The following is a 24,899-nucleotide window of genomic DNA, read 5'->3' as shown; positions in this document are numbered from 1 at the left end:
GTCAGAGTCACACGCTGAGGTCTCGCTGTACTGCAGGGACCTGTTGAATTCCATACAGCTGGCTCTGTACTTAGGAAACCTGCATGTCCAAGTTCTGACGGGAGCAGTTCATGGAAGAGCAGAATCAATACGAGTGCTAACAGAAGGTTAACGGGAGCTACAGAAGCACGGCCGGGGTCGGGGGACGTGGTTACAGAGTTTAAAAAAAGCTATGAGTTCTTAAACATAACCCTTATTATTGTAAAAAAGGCTACATACCTGAAAGGACGTAGACGACAAAACTATCTCTTAGACTTCGTCTCTGTGGCTCCTGTGGAACACAACAAACTCAGTGTTGTATTTTTGCAGTACAATATGAGAATCAATTTTTTTTTTTAAATATCTAGAATATCTAGTTCAGTATTTTTGTAACTGCGTGTATTGATGAAATTCAACCATGGCATTATTTACTAAAGTCATAAAGTGGGAACAGCACAGAAATGTTTCTGGTGTTATTTTGTCCCATTCTTTCAAACATGTCCAATGGGTGTCCAACAGTATGGGGTTTTTGTTTCATTTTCCACTTCAAAGTCTCCAAACATTCTCTATTGACCAGTCCAGTACCCGGACTCTCTTCTTCTGCAGCCGTGTCTTTGTAATGTGTGCAGAATGTGGTTTTCATATTGTCTCATTGTAAACTGGGTATGGACGTCCCTGGACAGGATGCCGTCTCGAAGGCAGAATGTTGCCCTAAAATCTCAGTGTACTTTTCTGTATTAATGCTGAATCACAAACTGTAAATGACCTTTGTCAAGGACACTGACAGCCCCAGACCAGGACAGACCCTGGCTCTTGCACTTGTTTACTGATAACAGTCTGGATGGTGATGGTCAGATGCCTCTGAGCCCAGAGGAGCCAACACAGCTTCCAGATAAGGTTATTAGGGTTTTTTTCTCCTCTGGTTGGAGGGACGCAACAGTCGGACTCTAATGGACACTTTGATGTTGGACCCGTCCAAACATCCAGCACCTCCTCCGGGGTCACACAGATTAACCCCTTGTTTCCTGCCATGTGGTTCAGTGTGAAGTCCAGTGGAGGGTGAAAGCAGTTTCTGGTCAGGGTGTGTGGGGGAGCAGTCCAGACGGCCAGCTGCATGCTGGGGGTTTTGTTTCGTGAAGTTTAAACAAGCTGTGGTCAGTAATCTGAGATTAGAGATGATTATTGTTTTTAAAGTTAGAAGGTGACAGTTTTTGCATTTCTTGGGTTTTTGTGTCACTTCAAGAAAAATAAAGAGATTTGTGTAGTGGGAGGAGCCAAAGCAGATGACGGTACACTTCATCTTTGTAAACTCACCAGTCCTGTTGGGACGGATTTAGAAATTTTCATCAGGATCATTGTGATCCTTTTTTTATTTGTGAATCGCTTGATGAAGTAATGTTACTACAGAGACACTGACACGATGAACGTGTTCAAGTTGTGAACTTAACCAAGCCAGGTCAGCATCAGCAGCTCTAAAAGTCAGTCATAAACTCAGTTTTTGACCATTTCCCATCTCAAGTGGTTTATGTGGCTTCACTGAGCTCTTGTCCAGCTTTTTTCTCTCTCTCACTGTATTTTTCAGATACAGAATATTTAAGTTGGGAATCAAACATTATCAGCTTGTGAAGGTAATAGTAAAGGGTTATTAACTGAGCAAGCGAGTGTCAGGGTTTGAGTTTTTGTTAGTTTATTTGCTTTACTTTGTTCTTTTGTTCTGTTAGTTATTTTTGCATTTCATTGGTTTTGGTTTGTTTATTCTCTTGCTGGGTTTTCTGCTTGGGTCTGTCTGTCTCTGCTGCTCTTGTCTCTATCTTGGTTCTTGGTGGTGGATGTTTCTCTTTCTCTGGCCACACCCTTGTTCTGATGCTTTCTGTGCACACCTGTTTCTGATTTGCTGATTATCACCTGGGGTTATATAAGCTCACTGGATGTGTTTGTCCCTCACTGGTTTGTTGTGCCTTGTGCCTTCATTCCAGCCCTGTTCCTGCATTCGTATTCCTGCCTGCCTCATGGACTACGTTTACATGCCATTAATATTCGGGTTAAGGTCAATATTCAGGTTTTTGAATCATTAGGAATAACCCGACTACATGCTTAAGCAGACAGAGTTACTCCTGTACACATGGTCATTGGTATCATTTGGAATATCCCCATCTAAACAGCAACGCACATCTTCCACCGGTGCTTGATTTGGTCTGGCATTCATGCAAATCCTGCTTCGTATAATCCTGCTTCATGTGAAACCCCTCACTACACACTTTATACACATTTCTCAAACAGGCATTAACATTTTCTCATTTTTCTCTCCTGTGTAAACACTCTTTTTCTTCTGGGTGAGAAGATTGTAACAGACACACGCAGAACACAATGCGTGTGCTCTCCCTTCGCTCACTGCCTCCGGGGGTACGAATGCGGGACCCGCAAAGAATCCAAGTCATGGCCACGGAGCTCTGCGGCTGCAGTATACCGAGACCCTGCGGCGCTGTGGATTTTTTCCGCAAGAAATCTATCCTTGCAGGCTGCCTCCGCATCAAAATAGCGAGCGTAGTCTCTGGACCTGTTGCCAGAGTTGGCGCAGCTCCACACAGCAGAGACGGGGGCGGTGTGAGTGGCCCGCTGTGGCGTTTATTGAGCCCGCAGTGTTGTGAAAGTGTAGTGACACGGACCCACAACAGGGGGCGCAAATGAACGGTCAATAGATGAGCCAATAGGTAACAATTTAATGTTGTGAAATGTGCACAACGAACATACAGACAATCTCAGAATATAATTACAGTCAAATTACAAAGGTGACGTGTGGGCAAGCTCGAGGATAGAAGACGTCTGTCCTGAGAAGAGCCGGAACCACACGATTTCCGCCCCCACAGAACCTGGTGAATACTGGAGCCGCCAAGTCCCGAATTCCCAGGTGATCACCGTCCCCGACTGTCGGATCTGGTACTGCTGGCAAAGAACAAAGACAGTCAAGTGTGGGTGTGTGTACACCCAGTAACAACAGCGGTGGGAATGCCACCTCCACCTCTCACTCAATATGTTGCAGCGGTCTCAGATGAAAAGGAGCGCCGTCTTGCACAGCCTCCGCAAAAACGACCGGTTCTCCTGCAAACACTCACAATAACAGATTTATAAATCTCACAAAAAGGCTGAGAGTATTACCTCCAATGAAGCATGATATCTCGGCGATGAGGTGGAGATGACGTCTGGTCTTTATGGAATGCGATGATGAAGAATGTGTGACAGCTGTCAGGAATTAATGAGTGACAGCTGTCACTCCCGGCTGTGTCCGTGGCGGCAGCGCCCTCTCGTGCCTGAAGCCCGCACTTCAGGCAGGGCGCCCTTTGGTGGTGGGCCAGCAGTACATCCTCTTCTGGCGGCCCACACAACAGGACCCCCCCCTCAACGGGCGCCTCCTGGCGCCCGACCAGGCTTGTCCGGGTGTCTGCGGTAGAAATCGGCCAGGAGGGCCGGGTCCAGGATGAAGCTCCTCTTCACCCAGGAGCGTTCTTCGGGTCCATACCCTTCCCAGTCCACCAACTACTGGAACCCCCGGCCCATTCGACGGACGTCCAGGAGCCGGCGCACTGTCCAAGCCGGCTCCCCGTCAATGATCCGGGCAGGAGGCAGCGCCGGACCGGGAGCACAGAAGTGCCAGGGCCTCCCGGATGATCTTCTCCACGTCCCAGGTGAGGGTGGCCACGATAGTGGACTCCGGCAGGATGGGCTCCGGTGGATTCGACAGTGCAGTTTTGACCTCCTCTTCGTGTACCCGGGACAAGGCATCCGACCTCTGGTTTTTGGTCCCGGGGCGATAAGTGATCCGGAAGTCAAAACGCCCGAAGAACAGTGACCAGCGGGCTTGCCTGGGGTTCAGCCGCTTGGCGGTCCTGATATACTCCAGGTTCCGATGGTCAGTGAAAACCGTGAACGGCACAGACGCTCCCTCCAACAGGTGTCTCCACTCCTCAAGAGCCTCTTTCACCGCAAGGAGTTCTCGATTGCCGACGTCATAGTTCCGTTCAGCCGGGGTCAACCTGCGTGAAAAGTAGGCACACGGGTGAAGAACCTTATCGGTCTCTCCGCTCTGGGACAGCACGGCTCCTATCCCTGAGTCAGAGGCGTCCACTTCAACCATGAACTGGCGGCTAGGGTCGGGCTGCACCAAAACTGGCGCAGTAGAGAACCGTCATTTCAACTCCTTGAACACGGCTTCGCACCGATCCGACCAGGTGAAGGGGACTTTTGGAGAGGTCAGGGCTGTCAGGGGGCTAACTACCTGACTGTAGCCCTTAATGAACCTCCTATAGAAAATAGCGAAGCCGAGGAACTGTTGCAGCTTCCTACGGCTTGTTGGTTGGGGCCAATCTCTCACCGCCGCAACCTTGGCCGGATCAGGGGCGACGGAGTTAGAGGAGATGATAAACCCCAGGAAGGACAAAGACGTGCGGTGAAACTCGCACTTCTCGCCCTTCACAAACAGTCGGTTCTCTAATAACCGCTGCAGGACCTGACGTACATGCTGGACATGGGTCTCAGGATCTGGAGAAAAGATGAGAATATCGTCCAGATATACAAAGACGAATCGGTGCAGGAAGTCCCGCAAGACGTCGTTAACCAAGGCTTGGAACGTCGCGGGGGCGTTGGTGAGGCCGAACGGCATGACCAGGTACTCAAAGTGACCTAACGGGGTGTTAAATGCCGTCTTCCATTCGTCTCCCTTCCGGATCCGAACCAGGTGATACGCATTTCTAAGATCCAGCTTAGTAAAGATTTTGGCTCCATGCAGGGGGGTGAACACGGAATCCAACAATGGCAACGGGTATCGATTGCGAACCGTAATCTCATTCAGCCCCCTGTAATCAATGCATGGACGGAGTCCGCCATCTTTCTTGCCCACAAAAAAGAAACCTGCCCCCATCGGGGAGGTGGAGTTCTGGATCAGCCCGGCAGCTAATAAGTCCCGGATGTAGGTCTCCATTGATTCGCGCTCAGGTCGTGAGAGGTTGTACAGCCTCCTGGACGGGAACTCAGCGCCTGGAACCAAATCAATGGCACAATCGTACGGACGGTGCGGGGGAAGGGTGAGTGCCAGATCCTTGCTGAAGACGTCAGCAAGATCGTGGTACTCAACCGGCACTGCCGTCAGATTGGGAGGGACTTTGACCTCCTCCTTAGCCTGTAAACTGGGAGGAACCGAGGATCCTAAACACACCCGATGGCAGGTTTTGCTCCACTGAACCACCACCCCAGACGGCCAATCAATCCGGGGATTGTGCGTCAACATCCATGGGAAGCCCAAAATCACGCGGGAGGTAGAAGGAGTTACAAAAAACTCAATCTCCTCCCGATGGTTTCCAGACACCACCAGAGTTACTGGTTGTGTCTTGTGTGTGAGTAAAGGGAGGAGGGTGCCATCTAGTGCCCGAACCTGTAATGGCGAAGGAAGCGCCACCAGAGGGAGCCCTACCTCCCTTGCCCATCTGCTGTCTAGCAGATTCCCTTCTGACCCCGTGTCCACCAGTGCTGGGGCTTGAAGGGTTAAATCCCCGCTCAGGATTGTGACTGGGAGTCGTGTGGCAATCTGTGTGTGTCTCAATTGAATGTTTTGACCCCCCCTTAGCCCAGTCTCTAAGGGCGAGTGTTGTCGTTTTGGCCGTTTGGGGCAGTTTTTCTGTATGTGCTCCTTTGAGCTGCAGAGAAAACACTCCCCGCGGATCAGCCTCCTCATTTTGGCCCTGTGCGTTTCCCTAACAACGTCAGCAGGGGGAGCTGTTACCCCACGGAGCGCTGTGGTTGTGGAGCGTGGGGAGGGCGGCGCCATTTCGAACCCGGAAGGGAGAGGGGTGGCGCGTATCCGGTCACGTCCTTCACCTCGCTCCCGACGGCGTTCCTCCAACCGAATGTCTAACCGTATAACGAGATCGATAAGCCCATCTAAATCCCGCGGTTCCTCCTTAGCTACCAGCTGCTCCTTCAGAACCAACAACAGTCCGTTTATGAAGGCGGCGCGGAGCGCAACGTTATTCCAGCCGGACCTCGCAGCCGCGATGCGGAAGTTGACTGCATAAGCGGCTGCGCTCTCGCGTCCCTGTCTCATTGACAGCAGCACGGTTGAAGCGGTCTCTCCTCTGTTAGGGTGATCAAACACTGTTCTGAACTCCCCCACAAACCCAGTGTATGCTGATAACAACCGTGAGTTCTGTTCCCAGAGCGCCGTAGCCCAGGCGTGTGCTTTACCCCGAAGCAGAGCAATCACATAAGCTATTTTACTAGCATCTGACGCGTACATGACGGGACGTTGTGCGAAGACGAGCGAACATTGCATGAGAAAGTCCGCGCACGTCTCCACAAAACCTCCGTACGGCTCAGGAGGGCTTATGTATGCTTCAGGGGATGGTGGGAGGGGTTGTTGAACCACCACTGGAACGTTCATATTCTGCACAGGGTCGGCAGGAGGACGAGCTGCAGCAGCGCCCTGAGCGCTCGCCGCCATCTGTGCGGAGAGAGCCTCCACCCTGCAGTTCAGGAGGATGTTTTGCTCGGTCATTTGGTCCAACCGAGCCGTAAAGGCGGTGAGAATGTGCTGTAGCTCACCAATCATGCCTCCTGCAGACGCCTGCGCTCCCTGCTCTCCCATTGGTCGTTCAACAGCCGGGTGATGCCCCTCGGAGTCCATGACGCTGGCCGAGATATCCTGTTGTGAAAGTGTAGTGACACGGACCCACAACAGGGGGCGCAAATGAACGGTCAATAGATGAGCCAAAAGGTAACAATTTAATGTTGTGAAACGTGCACAACGAACATACAGACAATCTCAGAATATAATTACAGTCAAATTACAAAGGTGACGTGTGGGCAGGCTCGAGGATAGAAGACGTCTGTCCTGAGAAGAGCCGGAACCACACGATTTCCGCCCCCACAGAACCTGGTGAATACTGGAGCCGCCAAGTCCCGAATTCCCAGGTGATCACCGTCCCCGACTGTCGGATCTGGTACTGCTGGCGAAGAACAAAGACAGTCAAGTGTGGGTGTGTGTACACCCAGTAACAACAGCGGTGGGAATGCCACCTCCACCTCTCACTCAATATGTTGCAGCGGTATCAGATGAAAAGGAGCGCCGTCTTGCACAGCCTCCGCAAAAACGACCGGTTCTCCTGCAAACACTCACAATAACAGATTTATAAATCTCACAAAAAGGCTGAGAGTATTACCTCCAATGAAGTATGATATCTCCGCGATGAGGTGGAGATGACGTCTGGTCTTTATGGAGTGCGATGATGAAGAATGTGTGACAGCTGTCAGGAATTAATGAGTGACAGCTGTCACTCCCGGCTGTGTCCGTGGCGGCAGCGCCCTCTCGTGCCTGAAGCCCGCACTTCAGGCAGGGCGCCCTTTGGTGGTGGGCCAGCAGTACATCCTCTTCTGGCGGCCCACACAACACGCAGACTCAGTATGCACATCGGAGGCAGAGCAATCGTGGTGATGCCAGCTGGTGCCGCGACCAGCCCGCCTGATAATGACGCAGAACCCAATGCGCTGTTTACATCTGCTTCTGTGGTATCCGGTGGGTTGCGCGCGCCTCATACAAGTAGTTGCCGTACTCAAAAAACCAAGATTCGTTGTGGATATCCCGATGCACTTTTATATGACCTGATATTCGGGTTAGAAAAGGAGTAACCCAGGTGTTGTGAAAGTGTAGTGACACGGACCCACAACAGGGGGCGTTAATGAACGGACAATGGATAAGCCAAAAAGTAACAATTTAATGTTGTGAATCGCACAACGAAATACAGACAATAACAGAGGATGAGGATGGTCAATCATACACAAGGTGATGTGTGGGCAGGCTCGAAGATAGAAGATGTCTGGCCAGAGAAGAGTCGGATCCCACACAGTTTCCACCGCCAACGAATCTGAAGAACACTGGAGCCACCAAGTCCTGCGCCCCAGGTGGCCACTGTCTTCGGCAGTCAGACCCGGTACTGCTGGCAGAAACAGAAACAGTTAATGGTGGGTGTGTGAATACACACCCAGCAATCTTTCAGTGCTTAATTCGTCCAGGAGGGAAAACCTCCACCTCCAGACACAGAATCACCCGTGCAGCTCCTGTCAGTCACTTCCCTGGAAGGAGTGAGAGGCGAAGACATCGCGCTCACACTATCCGCCAATCCAGCTTCAGACTGTAGCCACAAGAAAATGGCTGCACACAGAACAATGTTTAGTCACAGAAAATCACCGCAGAGAAGGTTACCTGAGTGGTAGCTGATTTCTCGGTGGGGAGGTGGAGTTGCAGTCTGGCTTTTATGGAGGATGTGGTTGATGAGTGACAGCTGGTGTTGATGATGTGTGACAGCTGTCACTCCCAGTAGGTCCGACGCCCTCTCGTGCTTGGAGCCGCCCCCCAAGCAGGGCGCCATCTGGTGGTGGTGGGCCAGCAGTACCCCCTCTTCAGTGGCGCACACAACACCAGGGGTCTTATTCCGGTTTTTAAAAACCGGAATATGAGCATATTCAGGTTTTTGCGGGTGTTTACATGACCGTGCGCAACCGGGTTATTGCTAATATTCTGGTTATGAAAGGGTTATGAAAGCGTTATTGGCGGCATTGGCTGCATGTAAATGTAGTGTGTTCCTGACAGTGGTGGGCACAGTTCCACTAATCCGATAACCGCTAATTATCAAAAATAATGTTTTCATTATCGTATTAGCTTTTCAGATAACTTTGAAAACCATTATCAGACTAATTATCTTCCGATAAATTTTGGTCTGATAATTTTTAGACCGCTAACATATGTGGTAAACAAAGCTTAAAAGCTACAAACATTTATAAAATTTAAAATCAGTTGAGCACCTACCTGTTAAATTTTTTGTAGCAGATGTGTAGTTCTACCCTCCATAAACAGAGGAGAACTGGTTCCAGAAGAAACTGCTCTATCCTCTGCAGACAAAGAAGAACTGGTCACAAAAAAGAAAAAAAAACTCATTTCTTTTGACCCCATACTGATTCGCTGGCAATATCACCCAAGTCATCCAGAGGCATACATGTTTAACTTATGGTTAAAATTTTAACCAAACTAATTTCGGACAAGTTATTTAAATTAATGTCACTTCTGAAGTTTTATAAAGTGAAAATATCAGATATATGTTTTAGTTTTAAAGTAATACGCTAATTTTGAAGGTTTTAGTGTGGAGATGCTGTGCCCAGCAGCAGTGCATTATGGGTATCTCAGTACATTCACGACAGAAGAAATGCATTTGAGACGGTCTGATCAGGCTCCACATGGATAACAGCATTAAACTCTAGTGCCTAAAACTCTCGTGAATATATTCTCTGAGTTTATAGATGTTGTTATTGCGTTTGTGTTTGTGTTTATTAAATTCCATGCATCTTAAACGTAGCAGACACGGATTATCTGGAATTTTGTTTTGGCAAGTTTTCACGGTCTCCACTGCCATCTACTGGCCAGTTTTGTTCATGGCAGTATTCGCCCTAAAGCTGGGCAGACACTGTACAATATTTTCAATCACTGTACTCGGCTCCAGCTCAAACTGTACGACAGAACCGCACGGTGTAAAAGTTCAGAGCACACAATTTATGTTCTCACACACATTGTACGCTCAAAAACCACACGTCGGACTCATGTTTCCAGAAGCAAAACGTAAACAGAAGCTTTTTTTTTTCAAACTATATTTATGTACATTTCTTATTTTTACAAAAACTCTTGATGGGAGACATCAAAGTTTAAAATAAAACATTACAAGATTTTACGCGTACATGAGTTGAAGAAAGTGGGGGAAGAAACAGAAGCTGCTCTGCTGATCACTGTTATGCTCTCTCCGGTGTTTGCACAGGCACAGTGATAGAGGTTGGACGCTTGTAGGGCTTCAGCAGCGGGATACCCTCATGACGGCCAACCAGAATATCAAACAGGTTTGATTTTCATCCAACCATACGATTGCCGATCAGGAGGTGGTCGTGAGAGGTTAAACGCAGCTCGTTATTCCATGTATACTACACGATGCAGGACACGGGATTAAAAACTCGGTGCGATCCAAAAAATTCTCACACGAGTGAAAAATCGTCTGAAAAGGGCCAAAACTCGCACAGTGTAAACCCAGCTTAAGTACTGAATGTCTGGCATCAGTAGATCATGACAGTGTTCTATTTATTTTGACACCGGTTATATCAGGCAGTTATCTAATTACAACTTGGCTTTTTCTTTTTTTTTTTGAAAATGCCTTTTTTTTACAAGTAAAAAATGGCATATTTTACAAAAGCACATTTATCTGTAAAGACCAACACACGACACACCTCACATTAACGTGTTGGTGTTTACACAGAATGAATGAGTCAACCAATCAGTGTTAGTGGAGGTACATTTTACCCATAATCCTTTGCCATCTGTCTGTGGTTGTTACAAAACTTCAGAATTAGTGCATTATTCAACATTAAAATATATATGTTATAGTTTACAGAATTGACATTAATGGAGTTATTCTATCAGTATTCGTTTTATTTATACACCAAACCATAAGTCAGCACTGCTTTATTTTCCAAGACCTCCACCTGACGGCATCGCTGTTATTGAGTAGAGAGTTGAGCTTTGCTGCTTCTTTCAACTGCTTTGCTGCTGGAAGCTATGTAGTAAACAGGAGTTTCCAGCAGAGGGCAGGACGCTCTAAGACAGACGTGCTGACTCATTTTTTGGGTCTGTGGTCATCTTTGATGCTCCCAGAAGCAGTTGTGGTGTTAAAACTCAAAATCAGCTTGTTAGTAGTTGCAAGTGTACTGGATACAATACTGGAATTTATTGGTTATCTGTAGCTTCCGATAAATTTTTGGGTGGTTTATCGGTTTAGCTTTAGATAGATAGATAGATAAAAACTTTATTCATCCCCTGTAAGGGGAAATTCATCTGCCCGAGAGCATACATAAATACACAATTCATCCATACAATAAAATACCAATAAATAAGACAAATATAAAAACATATGGAAGTAAAACTACATTAACAAGAAGCGTTAAACAAAACGGGACAAATGATCTTCTATACCTCTCAGTCCTGCATCTCATGGAGAGGAATCTGTCACTGCGGTTGCTTTTCTGAGCACCACAGTGTCATGTAGAGGATGAGATTTGTTGTTAATAACGGAATTCATAATACACCTCAACCTACACTCTACCATTTCACCCACAGAGGCCACCTCCCTCCCCATCACTGGCATGCACTTCCTGACAAATTTGTCCAGTCTGTTACTGTCCCTAACAGAGTTATCTTTATAAAAGATAACTTCTCAGTTAGCTGATTATCTGTTATCAAAGCTAGTTTTTTGGTTAGCTGTGCCCACCACTGGTTCCTGACCGCCAGCCTGTTGCCTCGACCACACTGATTGCCTGATGTTTTTTGTACTGCTGCTTTTTCTGGGCTGCTTACTCGTGTATCAACCTTTGCTATCCACCTCAGTAAAACCTTTTAATAACCAGAGCTGTTTGTTTGAGCCGTGCATTTTTGTCCTGCAATTCCTGACCATCCAGCTTGATAGTACAAACTGGCCAACCATGGACACAGCCGGCGCCGACCCTTTCCAGATGGCGGTACGCCATCACAGTAAGCAGCTTGCGCAGCAAGAAGACCAACTCACCACTCTTTCTTCCAGGTTTAGCAACCTCGCTAAATGCCAGGACTCATTTATGGCATTGGTGAGCACCCAGATGGGTCAACTACTGTCAAGACTCAATCATCAGGCTTCTACTGTTCCAGCCATCAGCAGCCACCAGTGCACCTGCACTGAGGCCGTTGGAAGCCGCACCGGCTTCCGTACCTGAACCCGACTACTGCAATCAGCTATCTCCACCTGAACGCTTCTCAGGAGAGTCCGCTGATATCAGACCATTTATACTTCAGTGTGAGTTACAGTTTGAACTCATGTCATAAGTTCTCCTCCGACAGGATAAAGACAGCTTATGTGATAACTCACCTGACTGGTCGCGCTGCGGCATGGGCAACAGCTGAGTGGGCTGCCAATCTGCCACCTGTGCCTCTCTTCAGGCATTCACAGCTGCTCTGCATTTGGTTTTTCAACACAAATCTCCGGGGTGTGAAGCTACCCGTACCCTGATGAGGCTGAGGCAGGGCAGACGCCGAGTCACAGACTATGCCATTGACTTCTGCATTCTGGTGGCCAAAAGTGAATGGAATCCCGTAGCCCTCCATGATGTCTTCTTCCAGGGGCTTGTGGAAAATATCCAGGAACCGCTTGTGGCCGTTGACCTGCCGGAAGACCTTGATGAGCTCATTGCTCTTGCCATCCCGACCGACCAGCATGTTCAGGATTGTCCTCGCCGTGAAGCCCGGCTACCTGACCGACGCTCTGCTCCACCCCCCGTTCACACCTCCTCTTCCAGCCACGTCAGTACGGATCCTCTACACCACAGCGCAGAGGAGCCCATGCAACTGGGTCGCACTCGTCTTTCTTCTGCTGATAGGTGGCGACATCGAGAAGATGGACTTTGTTTTTACTGTGGACATTCTGGTGACATGCGGCCTAAATCTGACTTACGGGTGAGTGTAAATTCTATTACTCCATCCTCAGCACAAAACGTAATTCCTGCTAAATTTTCCTCTGAAAACTCATCAGGTAACGTGTCAGCTTTTGTTGATATCGGTTGTGATGCTATCTTGATTTTGTTCTCTCTTGCTAGATCCCTGCACCTGAAATTGTTTAAGCTCTCATGCCCTCTGGTGGTGCGCGCTGTGGATGGCCATGAATTAGGTTGTACAACCCCTGGCAAAAATGATGGAATCACCGGCCTCGGAGGATGTTCATTCAGTTGTTTAATTTTGTAGAAAAAAAGCAGATCACAGACATGACACAAAACTAAAGTCATTTCAAATGGCAACTTTCTGGCTTTAAGAAACACTATAAGAAATCAAGAAAAAAAGATTATGGTAGTCAGTAACGGTTACTTTTTTAGACCAAGCAGTGGAAAAAAATATGGAATCACTCAATTCTGAGGAAAAAATTATGGAATCACCCTGTAAATTTTCATCCCCCAAATTAACATGCGTGAGGGTTCAATGACTAGTTCTGATCATGCATGCACAGGCGCTGTGTTCATGGATCAGACACACACACACACACACACACACACACACACACACACACACACACACACACACACACACACACACACACACATACACACACTTACCTTCTCTCCAGCTGATTCACTCTGGATGAATGCATTCAGTATTTTCCTTCCGTGCACGTGCGTGTGCGCACAGAAGGACTGCCTCGAACATGATTCAGTGACTCAAATGTTCAAAAAAGAATGCAGCCATTTGCAAACACACTGGGTTTTCTGTTTTGATATGTCACACCTCTGTGGATCAAAAGCTGTTCATACGCGGATCTCTGATGCTGCTGGAACTTTTTCCACACTTGATGGCTCAAAGTAGGGGATTAAGGATCTTGCCCAAGGGCCCTTAGTGATTTTCCGCTCAGGCTGGGATTTAAACTGAGGATCCTCTGGTCTCAAGCTCAACGCTTAACCACTAGACCATCACCTCCCCTAAACACATCAGGTCCCTGGTTACTGTGCAGGTCTGACAACCATAGAGTAAGACTGGAAGCACCAGGACCATAAAGTTGTGGACCTCTGTTTTGCTGTGGTCATCACCACAAGTTGTGAGGCCACCAACACTGACCACAGAGTCATCAGTGGTGAACCCCATGGACCCCCGTTATGAGATCCTTACCTTTAGGTTTGAACTAAAGTTGACCCACTCTTTGGCCGACTGTGCTGGAAATGATTAATCTGCCATTAACCTCTGCATCTGTTCCTAATCGTTTCAAATCTGCAGTGATTAAACCATAACTTAAGAAATCTCCTCTGGGTCTTTTAGTGAAGTTTAGGGCTAGTGGCCGGCGATCACCTTAGTATTTCTTCTGTTTTTCTTGTTGTTTAATGCTGACAAATTATACTGTATTTGTTGTCTTTCGCATGCCTGATTCTGTTTTTTTCTCTCTGTTTGAGGTGCAGCTCCATCCAGAGATGGGTGTGGTGTCTGTTTCTGAAACCCTCCTGTCCTGTGCACCAACAACATTTCCTGTATGGTCGTTTTGTGAATTGTTTTGTAAATTGTGTCTATATCATGGCCCAAGCAGAGGGTCACCCCTTTGAGTCTGGTCTGCTTGAGGTTTCTTCCTCAGAGGGAGTTTTTTTCTTACCACTGTCGCCTGTGTTCTTGTTCTGGGGGTTGGTAAGGTTAGACCTTACTTGTGTGAAGCGCCTTGAGGCAATTTTATCGTGAAATTATTATTATTGAAATTGTATTGAACTAAATGAGCTGCTGTTACCACTTTTGTTGATCAAGAGTCTGGGGAGCTGTAATTGTTGGCCAACATAAGCCTGGTGAAGATATGAACCCGCATGCACGAACTCTAAGACTCATCACATTTTGTGGAGATCTGGAGCATGTGTCAGGTATGAGATGATTGAAAGGTCAGTTCTTAACTGAGAAAAACAGCTACTCTGTGTTTTCTAACTATGGAGATCAGCGGAGATGCTTCACAAAACTAGTCAGTGTTCCACACCAACCAAAAGACAGAAGACACTGATGGACCAGAGGCAGAAGTGTAACTATGAGGACTTAATAGATGTTGCATTTCAGTGAGATGTTTTTCTTCTCTGTAGGTTGAGTCGTCACCAAACCAGAGGAATCAGTGATGTGGACAAAGAGACTGACCATGAGCTGTGGAGAAGACTGAGACCTCTGGAGACTGTGTGGGATCATGGCTCACCTCGGGGTGATTCTGTCACTGTGGGCTTTATCAGCCATCTGCACAGGAAGTCTAGTCACTGTAAACTCCGGTGTTGAGGTCACCAGGGGGCGCTCTGTGTTCATCACAGACAAACAGCTGAGGATCAGCGTGGACCCGAGCACTGACTGTCGGGTGGAGGCGGTGCTGAATGAGCCTGTCACACAGAGAGTGGGAAAGTTCACGCCACAGGTCACAACACCATACAGTTTCTTCAACACACAAAGCTGTTTTAGACGTGACGCTGTGACAATCCAGAAATCAAAACAAATCTATTTTTTGTCATAATTCTCTGTGTGACCCCAGTGTGGAGAACATGCAAAAAGGCATCCTGAAAAAGTTCTTCAATAACGGCTGTGATACCGTCACCTCGCCTCAACTCTAACATTCAAATTCCTCTTCAATAAATATAGGGTGTCCCAAAAAAATCTACATTTAAAACACTTGGTTTGACCCTTAAATGCTACAAACTTAATCACTTATGTTTCTTTTTTACTTGCAGAGACCCTGAAGTTTATGTTGATGCCAAGCAAGACTCAGGAAAAGATTAACCATACTACAGTGAACAAAAATGATTGACTTTTGGCACCAGACCAAGAGTGTCAAACAGGTGCAGCAACTTTATGCTAGACTGACAAAATGCAGAGCCAATATTGACATCGGTATGAAAAACTTCAACCTTTCAGCTTTCTATCCGATTTCGATTCAGCTTGGGACTCCGACGAGGGCGGTCGCATCTCCTCCACTCTCCCTTATCTCTCTGTTTTTAACCTTCAAGTCCCTACTCCACCAGAATGGGAATTCCTCAAAACTATATTGGATTCTGGATCTATTGGACGACTATTGGATTAACCATGGAATTGATCAGCTGGTCTCTGAATGCTATTGACACCATTTTTTTCTACAAGAAGGGATCCTGCCTGCCCAGATGGAACATATCCTGTGGGCTATGTCCTCGACTCCTGGAGTTCCTGGCGTGTTGCATGCTTGGCGCCTTTCTCTGTTGAGGATGTCGAGGATTTATTCATTTTTGGTCTCATGGTAGCAGGCTGGTACTTTTTGGCTTATGTGCTGCCCTGGTCTACCGGAAATTGGCCAGACGGTGGCATCAAGAACCACGGGCCCTCGCTTGTCCGTCATGATTAACAAGGTTGGCAAGGCAGTGCATTCTCAGACTGCGTTGACTCTTGAACTCAGACGCAAACTGGATGACACCTTGGAGCTGATGCGTACCTTGCAGTTGAAGCTGAAGGTTTTGGAGGCCGGTGAATATTCTTAATTCAATATTGGGAATATTCTTAATTCATAATTGGGATTTGGCTGTGCGAGTGAACTGTAAAAAGTGTTTTTCACTGCTCAGCTGCAACACTACAGGCTATCTAACATCATGGTCAATTGCCCACTGTTTACCTCCAGAGGAATTTATCCAGGCTCTGATGAGATTATTCGGCTCCATTCTTATCTCAACCCACAAGGACAATAAACTGACAGACTTACACATGGATTGAAGCATGCTCCAGTTTTCTCCTCTCACCTCTTTCCTGCCCCTCCCTTCCTGTGGCTGGCCTCCGTTCTTTCCCAAGTGGGCAGGCAGCGCGACTTGATAGTTGCAGTGGCTACCAACACACTCACATCGCCTCAATTGGAAAATGGACTGTTTCAAGTTTAGTGCACATAAACAATGTCAAATGTATATGTGTTGTCCTAATTCTGATGTGTGCCATTATTACGGTAAACAAGTAACAATTGTAGATCAATTGCTGTTTGTATGTCGAATGTGAGTGTGGAAATCTGAAATTTCCCCATTGAGGGATGAATAAAGGCTTATCTAATCTAATCTAATATCCAGCCATAAATTTATTTCCTAGACATATGCTTTGACCATTTTCTTTGCTGATAAAATGTCTTCGTTCTTAGTTCTTAGTAAAATCTTAGTTTTTACTCAATACTTTGAACTCTTTGCTGATATTTGTAAAACTGAAACAGTACAGAAAACCAACATAAATTAGTGTGCAAACTTTAACCAGTATAAAGCAACTGTGCGCCATATAAAAAACACACACACACGGCTCTTAGCTTTAACTGCACCTCACAGTTACAGAACAGAGGTAACAAAGCTAATGGCCCAGTCACACAGTAACGGCGATTCCTGAACGAAGGGGAAAAAGTAAAAAAAAAAAATCACAAATCGTCGAGAAAAGGTCGACAAATGAGCTTTTGACTTTTCCCATCACCGAATATCCTGTGAATCAAGAACGCAAAAGGGCTAAAAGAAGAACAAAATGAAACCGAAGCTAACATTGATCTCAACGCTTTAAACTAAATGCGCCTGGAGCCACTGCTGGAGCAGTGTGTGTCTGCATGTCTGTGTTCCAGGACTTGGCACTGGGATGGAGCTCAGCTGAAAACAGAAGCGCGTGATCTGACCGACTGTGGAGATCTGTGCGCATGTTGGTGGATCCACCTGCTCTGGTTCCTCATCCAGAACAAAAGAGGGATCATCTCCTTCATCATCAGAATCCTCAGTGTCTGGTTCAGACTCTGACGAAACACTGTGCGCTCCCTCTTGCTCCAATTAAAAAAAAACCCCAAAAAACTGAAGCATTTGCTCAACATTCATAAGATGCCTCATTTTTACAAAAAAAAACAACAAAAAACACCACCACACCACAAACGCTAAATACACCACCAAAATTATACACACTGGAAACATGCCAGATATTTTTCGAATCTCTCAAATACCAAAACTCTAATTGCTGTCCGAAATGCATGTGTACGAGATGGGGGAGAAACACTGTCTGTCTCTCTGCCTTTTTTTTCTTTTTCAAAATCCTGGTTTTCTGATCACCAGGCTGTGTATCAGTCACATGCATGCACGGGTTCAATTACCAGTTCTGATCACGCACGCAGAGGCGCTGTGTTCCTGGATCAGACACACACACACACACACACACACACACACACACACACACACACACACACACAACACACACACACACACACACACACACACACACACACACACACACACACACACACACACACTTCACCTCCTCTCCAGCTGATTCACTCTGGATGAATGAATTCACTGTTTGGATGTGTTGTAGCGCACATGCACATGCGCACAGAAGGACTGCCTCGTACATGCAGCATCTCAAACGTTCACAAAGGAATGCAGACATTTGAAATCACACTGGGTTTTCTGTTTTCATATGTCACACCTCTGTGGATCAAAACTGTTCACACGTGAACAGTTGAACAGCTGCTGTTGAAACTTTTTCCACACTTGATGCCCAAGGTCATGCTTCTGTAAACTGCTGCCTGGTTTGCAGAAACCGAGGCGCAGTTCACTCTGAGAGATCAGCGCAGACTACACAAAATATTATTATGTCATGTCGGCTGTCAGCTCCACAAAAACGAAGCTGGTCGCATTGCTGCAAAGCCCCCCGCTGCGAACAAATACGCAGTGATCAAGGATGACTTCCTCAAAACTTTTGAACTGTCAGATGCTGAAAGGGGCAGCAGGCTCTTCTCTCTGCAGAGGCTGGAGGACAACAAGCCCTTCAGAGCTCATGGACAGACTGCTGCAGCTCCGGCCAGACTTTTTGTGCAGCAACCCCTTCCTCACTTGCACGCAGCGCTGGAATAACACCACTATCATGGGCTGCCATGCGCTGGCAGAGAGGCCGACAAATTCTTCCTGGCCGGCCAGCGCCACGGCATGTCCGCGGCAGCACTCGCCACATCGCACGCAGTGGCAGAAGCCCCACACCACACACACCAGCACCACCGTGAAGAAGCTGCAGCTCCTCCACAAAAGTGCCCACAAACCAGCTTTTGTACTGTGTGAAAACATTCAGCTGGTTGAACAAAGTCAAACTAAACGCTAACGTTACAAAGACTAAGCAAACGATAAAAATCCATCAAGAACCACAGCAAAACGAAATATGGATGAATTAAGGTTTTAGGCGGCATTCACTCAAATTTTTCAACAGTTTAAAAATCGAAGTGCAGGATGCAGGAACAAAGCTGCGTGAACGTTAAACAATGCCAACAAAAGTCCAGTTTTCTTGTTTCATTTGGGTTTCGTTGCCCTTCGTTAAGTGCCGTGTGACTGGGCCATAATGAAGCTACTGCTAACAGAGCAAGTGTCACAACAAAGTTTATAACATGACATTCTCTGGAAACCAATGTATTTAATTACAAATAGTTTCCAAGGCAGAAACGTCGTAGAAAATGTTAGCAGCACCACTGGGAGTTTACCTCCGAGTGCCCCGTGTGTGTCTGCAGAGAGACTGCCCACTCTGTCACCATATACAAGGCTCAACAAAGTGCAGAGCGCTCACTCTGCCAGAAAACCAGGCACTTATTTTAATCTTTATAAACTAACTTATTTAATTTACTCATTCAACTTTCAATACAACACAACAAGACGCAGGGCAAGGAGGCTGACAAAAACATTCTGAAAACACTGGGAACGAAAACAGGTTGGCAACGAGGAAACCACCAGGACATAACACACAAACAGAGTAAAGGCTGAAAACCTACAGACAGACAGAGAGGTAAAGAAATGAGAAAGAGGTTTGAAGCATACAGGAAGAAAGCGCACAGAAGTAGAAAAGGGAAGAGATTCTTCTTTGTCTTTCGGCTGTTCCCGTTAGGGGTCGCCACAGCAGATCAATCGTTTCCATCTCACCCTGTCCTCTGTATCTTCCTCTGTCACACCAACCACCTGCATGTCGTCTCTCAGCACATCCATGAACCTCCTCTTTGGTCTCCCTCTTCTCCTCCTGCCTGGTGGCTCCATCCTCAGCATCCTTCTCTCTATATACCCTGGGTCCCTCCTCTGCACATGTCCATTCTTGTCACTCCCAAAGAGAATCTCAACATCTTCAGCTCTGCCACCTCCAGCTCTGCCTCCTGTCTTTTTGTTAGTGCCACTGTCTCTAGACCATACAACATAGCTGGTCTCACTACTGTTTTGTAAACGTTCCCCTTCACTCTTGCTGATATTCTTCGGTCACAAATCACTCCTGCCACCTTTCTCCACCCACTCCACCCTGCCTGCACTCTCTTCTTCACCTCTCTACCACACTCTCCATTACTTTGAACAGTTGACCCCAAATATTTAAACTCATCTACTTTCACCACTTCTACTCCTTGTAACTGCACTATTCCACTGGGCTCCCTCTCATTCACACACATGTACTCAGTCTTGCTTCTACTGACTTTCATTCCCCTTCTCTCCAAAGCATATCTGCACTTCTCCAGACTAGACTCAACTTGCTCTCTACTCTCACTACAGATCACAATGTCATCTGCAAACATCATAGTCCATGGGGACTCCTGTCTGATCTCATCTGTCAACCTGTCCATCATCACTGCAAACAAGAAAGTACTCAGAGCTGATACTTGGTGTAATCCCACCTCCACCTTGAATGAGTCTGTCATTCCGACTGCGCATCTCACCGCTGTCACACTATTCTTGTACATCAATCAATCAATCAATCAATTTTTTTATATAGCGCCAAATCACAACAAACAGTTGCCCCAAGGCGCTTTATATTGTAAGGCAAGGCCATACAATAATTATGTAAAACCCCAACGGTCAAAACGACCCCCTGTGAGCAAGCACTTGGCTACAGTGGGAAGGAAAAACTCCCTTTTAACAGGAAGAAACCTCCAGCAGAACCAGGCTCAGGGAGGGGCAGTCTTCTGCTGGGACTGGTTGGGGCTGAGGGAGAGAACCAGGAAAAAGACATGCTGTGGAGGGGAGCAGAGATCGATCACTAATGATTAAATGCAGAGTGGTGCATACAGAGCAAAAAGAGAAAGAAACACTCAGTGCATCATGGGAACCCCCCAGCAGTCTACGTCTATAGCAGCATAACTAAGGGATGGTTCAGGGTCACCTGATCCAGCCCTAACTATAAGCTTTAGCAAAAAGGAAAGTTTTAAGCCTAATCTTAAAAGTAGAGAGGGTGTCTGTCTCCCTGATCTGAATTGGGAGCTGGTTCCACAGGAGAGGAGCCTGAAAGCTGAAGGCTCTGCCTCCCATTCTACTCTTACAAACCCTAGGAACTACAAGTAAGCCTGCAGTCTGAGAGCGAAGCACTCTATTGGGGTGATATGGTACTATGAGGTCCCTAAGATAAGATGGGACCTGATTATTCAAAACCTTATAAGTAAGAAGAAGAATTTTAAATTCTATTCTAGAATTAACAGGAAGCCAATGAAGAGAGGCCAATATGGGTGAGATATGCTCTCTCCTTCTAGTCCCCGTCAGTACTCTAGCTGCAGCATTTTGAATTAACTGAAGGCTTTTTAGGGAACTTTTAGGACAACCTGATAATAATGAATTACAATAGTCCAGCCTAGAGGAAATAAATGCATGAATTAGTTTTTCAGCATCACTCTGAGACGAGACCTTTCTGATTTTAGAGATATTGCGTAAATGCAAAAAGGCAGTCCTACATATTTGTTTAATATGCGCTTTGAATGACATATCCTGATCAAAAATGACTCCAAGATTTCTCACAGTATTACTAGAGGTCAGGGTAATGCCATCCAGAGTAAGGATCTGGTTAGACACCATGTTTCTAAGATTTGTGGGGCCAAGTACAATAACTTCAGTTTTATCTGAGTTTAAAAGCAGGAAATTAGAGGTCATCCATGTCTTTATGTCTGTAAGACAATCCTGCAGTTTAGCTAATTGGTGTGTGTCCTCTGGCTTCATGGATAGATAAAGCTGGGTATCATCTGCGTAACAATGAAAATTTAAGCAATACCGTCTAATAATACTGCCTAAGGGAAGCATGTATAAAGTGAATAAAATTGGTCCTAGCACAGAACCTTGTGGAACTCCATAATTAACTTTAGTCTGTGAAGAAGATTCCCCATTTACATGAACAAATTGTAATCTATTAGACAAATATGATTCAAACCACCGCAGCGCAGTGCCTTTAATACCTTGTACATGTCGTGCACTACCCTAACATACTTCTCTGCCACTCCAGACTTCCTCATACAATGCCACAACTCTTCTCTTGGCACCCTATCATAAGCTTTTTCTAAGTCCACAAACACACAATGTAACTCCTTCTGTCCTTCTCTGTACTTTTCCAACAGTATTCTCAGAGCAAACATTGCATCTGTAGTGCTCTTTCTCAGCATGAAACCATATTGCTGCTCACAGATCTTCACCTGTTTTCTAAGCCTAGCTTCTACTACTCTTTCCCATAACTTCATGCTGTGGCTGATCAGCTTTATGCCTCTGTAGTTACTGCAGCTCTGCACATCACCCTTGTTCTTGAAAATAGGAACCAGCACACTTCATCTCCACTCCTCAGGCATCCTCTCACTTTCCAAGATTTTATTAAACAATCTGGTTAGAAACTCTACGGCCATCTCTCCTAGACATTTCCATGCCTCCATTGGAATGTCATCTGGACCAACTGCCTTTCCACTCTTCATCCTCTTCATAGCAGCCCTCACTTCTTCCTTGCTAATCTCTTTTACTTCCTGATTTACTCTCACCACATCATCCAGCCTTTTCTCTCGCTCATTTCTTTATTCATCAACTCTTCAAAATATTCCCTCCACCTTCTCAGCACACACTCCTCACTTGTCAGCACATTACCATGTGCATCTTTTACCACCCTAACCTGCTGCACATCCTTTCCAGCTCTGTCCCTTTGTCTGGCCAATTGGTACAAGTCCATTTCTCCTTCCTTACTATTCAACTTCTTGTACAGCTCGCAATATGCCTTTTCCTTTGCTTTTGCCACTTCTCTTCTCGCCTTACGCCGCATCTCCTTGTACTCCTGTCTACTTTCTTCATCTCTCTGACTATCCCAAAACTTTTTTGCCAACCTCTTTCTCCTTATGCTTTCCTGGACCTCTTCATTCCACCACCAAGTCTCCTTGTCTTCCTTCCACTGTCCAGATGTCATACCCAGTACTGCCCTAGCTGTCTCCCTCACCACATCTGCAGTACTTTTCCAGTTGTCCAAAATTGCTTCCCCTCCAACTAGTGCTTCTCTCACCTGCTCGCTAAATTTCACACAACAGTCTTCCTCCTTCAGCTTCCACCATCTGATCCTTTGTTGAGCTCTCACTCTCTTCTTCTTCTTTACCTCTAAAGTCATCCTACAAACAACCATGCTACGCTGTCTAGTGACACTCTCTCCTGCTTCCACCTGACAGTCTGTGATTTCTTTTAGCTTGCATCTCCTATAAAGAATGTAGTCCACCTGTGTGCACCTTCCTCCACTCTTATATGTTACCCTGTGCTGCTCCATTTTCTTAAAGTAGGTGTTCACCACAGCCATTTCCATCCTTTTTGCAAAATCAACTACTATCTGTCCTTCCCCATTCCTATCCTTGATACCATATCTACCCATTACTTCCTCATCACCTCTGTTCCCTTCACCAACATGCCCATTGAAGTCTGTTCCTATCACCACTCTTTCATGCTTGGGTTCACACTCCACCACCTCATCTAACACACTCCAGAAATCTTCTTTCTCCTTCATCTCACAGCCTACCTGTGGGGCATATGCACTGATGATATTCATCATCACCCCTTCAATTTCCAACTTCACACTCATCACCCTGTCAGACACTCGCTTAACCTCCAACACACTTTTAACATACTCTTCCTTTAAAATGACCCCAACACCATTTCTCTTCCTGTCCTCACCATGGTACAACAACTTGTACCCACCGCCGATGCTCCTGCTCTTACTTCCCTTCCACTTGGTCTCTTGCACACACAATATGTCTACCTTTCTCCTCTCCATCATATCAGCCAGCTCTCTCCCTTTACCAGTCATACTACCAACATTCAAAGTCCCCACTCTCATTTCCACCCTTCTAGTTTTCTTCTTCTCCCACTGTTCGTGGCAACGTTTTCCTCCTCTTCTTCGTCGTCTTCGCCCAGCAGTAGCCCAATTTCCACCGGCACCCTGTTGGGCAGTAGCACCAGTGGCGGACGTTGTTAACCCGAGCCGCAACCGATCTGGTATGGGAATTCGATTCTGAGTATGCATAGTTGGGTTGGCTTGTTTTACGCCGGATGCCCTTCCTGACACAACCCTCCTCATTTATCCGGGCTTGGGACCGGCACTCAGAATGTACTGGCTGCACACCCCATGTAGCTGAGTTGAAGAGATGTCACAATAAAATAGGAAGTGAATGTGAAGTGACTAAATCAGGAAATAAACACAACTATTAACTCTAAAGAATAAATGGTTTATTTATTTATTACTGGTCTCCACTTGTATATAAATATACAAATACAAGTAAATACTATGAAACAAAGGTGGCGCAATCATGTTGAGTGTAGTTTTGAGCACTGAGTTTAAACTATCCAAAAGACTCTACTGATTGGGTATTTGCCAAATGTAAAGTTAAGATATCACACAGTCTAACTTTGAGTTCAGTCTTAGTTGAGGAATTGATGCATCGCCGTAATGATATCTAAGCTTGTTGTTCCACTAAACACTGCAGCAAAACTGTAAACTTAATAAGTGAGTGATCAGACACCACTGATGTAAGAGGCATGATGTCAATATTCGTGACAGCAATACCACATGTGAGAACCAAATCCAGGGTATTTCCACTAATACGAGTAACTAACACCAATCATCAGAATGTTATCTGCACTAGTTGACAAGTTAGAGATGAACGCACCAAATTCATCTAAGAATTCAGAATATGGGCCGGGAGGCCTATATACAGTGACAAAGTAATACGACTGATTTTTATTCTTCTGACCTTGGCATTGTGTAATATCCTGAGCAGAGCGGAGAATCAGATGCTCAAATGAGTTATATTTGTGACCCCCAACAGCTAATAAGCTAAACCTAGATTTATAAATAAGAGTAACACCCCTGCCTTGCTTCACATCACGAGGGACGTGACTAAATGTGTACAATGATGAGTAGGCCTCATATAAGGGGAGCACAGCTGTAGATTTAAGCCAGGTTTCACATAGCCCAATCATATCTAAGACTGCATCAGGTCTTGACTTCCTGTTCCGGAGCACAGCGGTGTTCTGCT

At 46.2% G+C, this 24,899-nt stretch overlaps 1 protein-coding gene across 1 annotated transcript in view; it reads left to right on the top strand.

The window, feature by feature from the left end:
- frem1b (Fras1 related extracellular matrix 1b) overlaps nt 1–24,899 on the top strand; it is a 199,592-nt gene that overhangs the window by 195 nt on the left and 174,498 nt on the right. Inside the window, exon 2 of the mRNA XM_034179310.1 lies at nt 14,713–15,029. Within this exon, the coding sequence (XP_034035201.1) occupies nt 14,811–15,029 (219 nt within the window). The 5' untranslated portion in view covers nt 14,713–14,810. The remainder of the gene's footprint in view (nt 1–14,712; nt 15,030–24,899) is intronic.

This window comes from Thalassophryne amazonica, chromosome 10, assembly GCF_902500255.1.
Source record: "Thalassophryne amazonica chromosome 10, fThaAma1.1, whole genome shotgun sequence".
In the NCBI taxonomy this organism is placed as follows: Eukaryota; Metazoa; Chordata; class Actinopteri; order Batrachoidiformes; family Batrachoididae; genus Thalassophryne; species Thalassophryne amazonica.
This window is presented reverse-complemented; position numbering and strand designations above follow the sequence as displayed.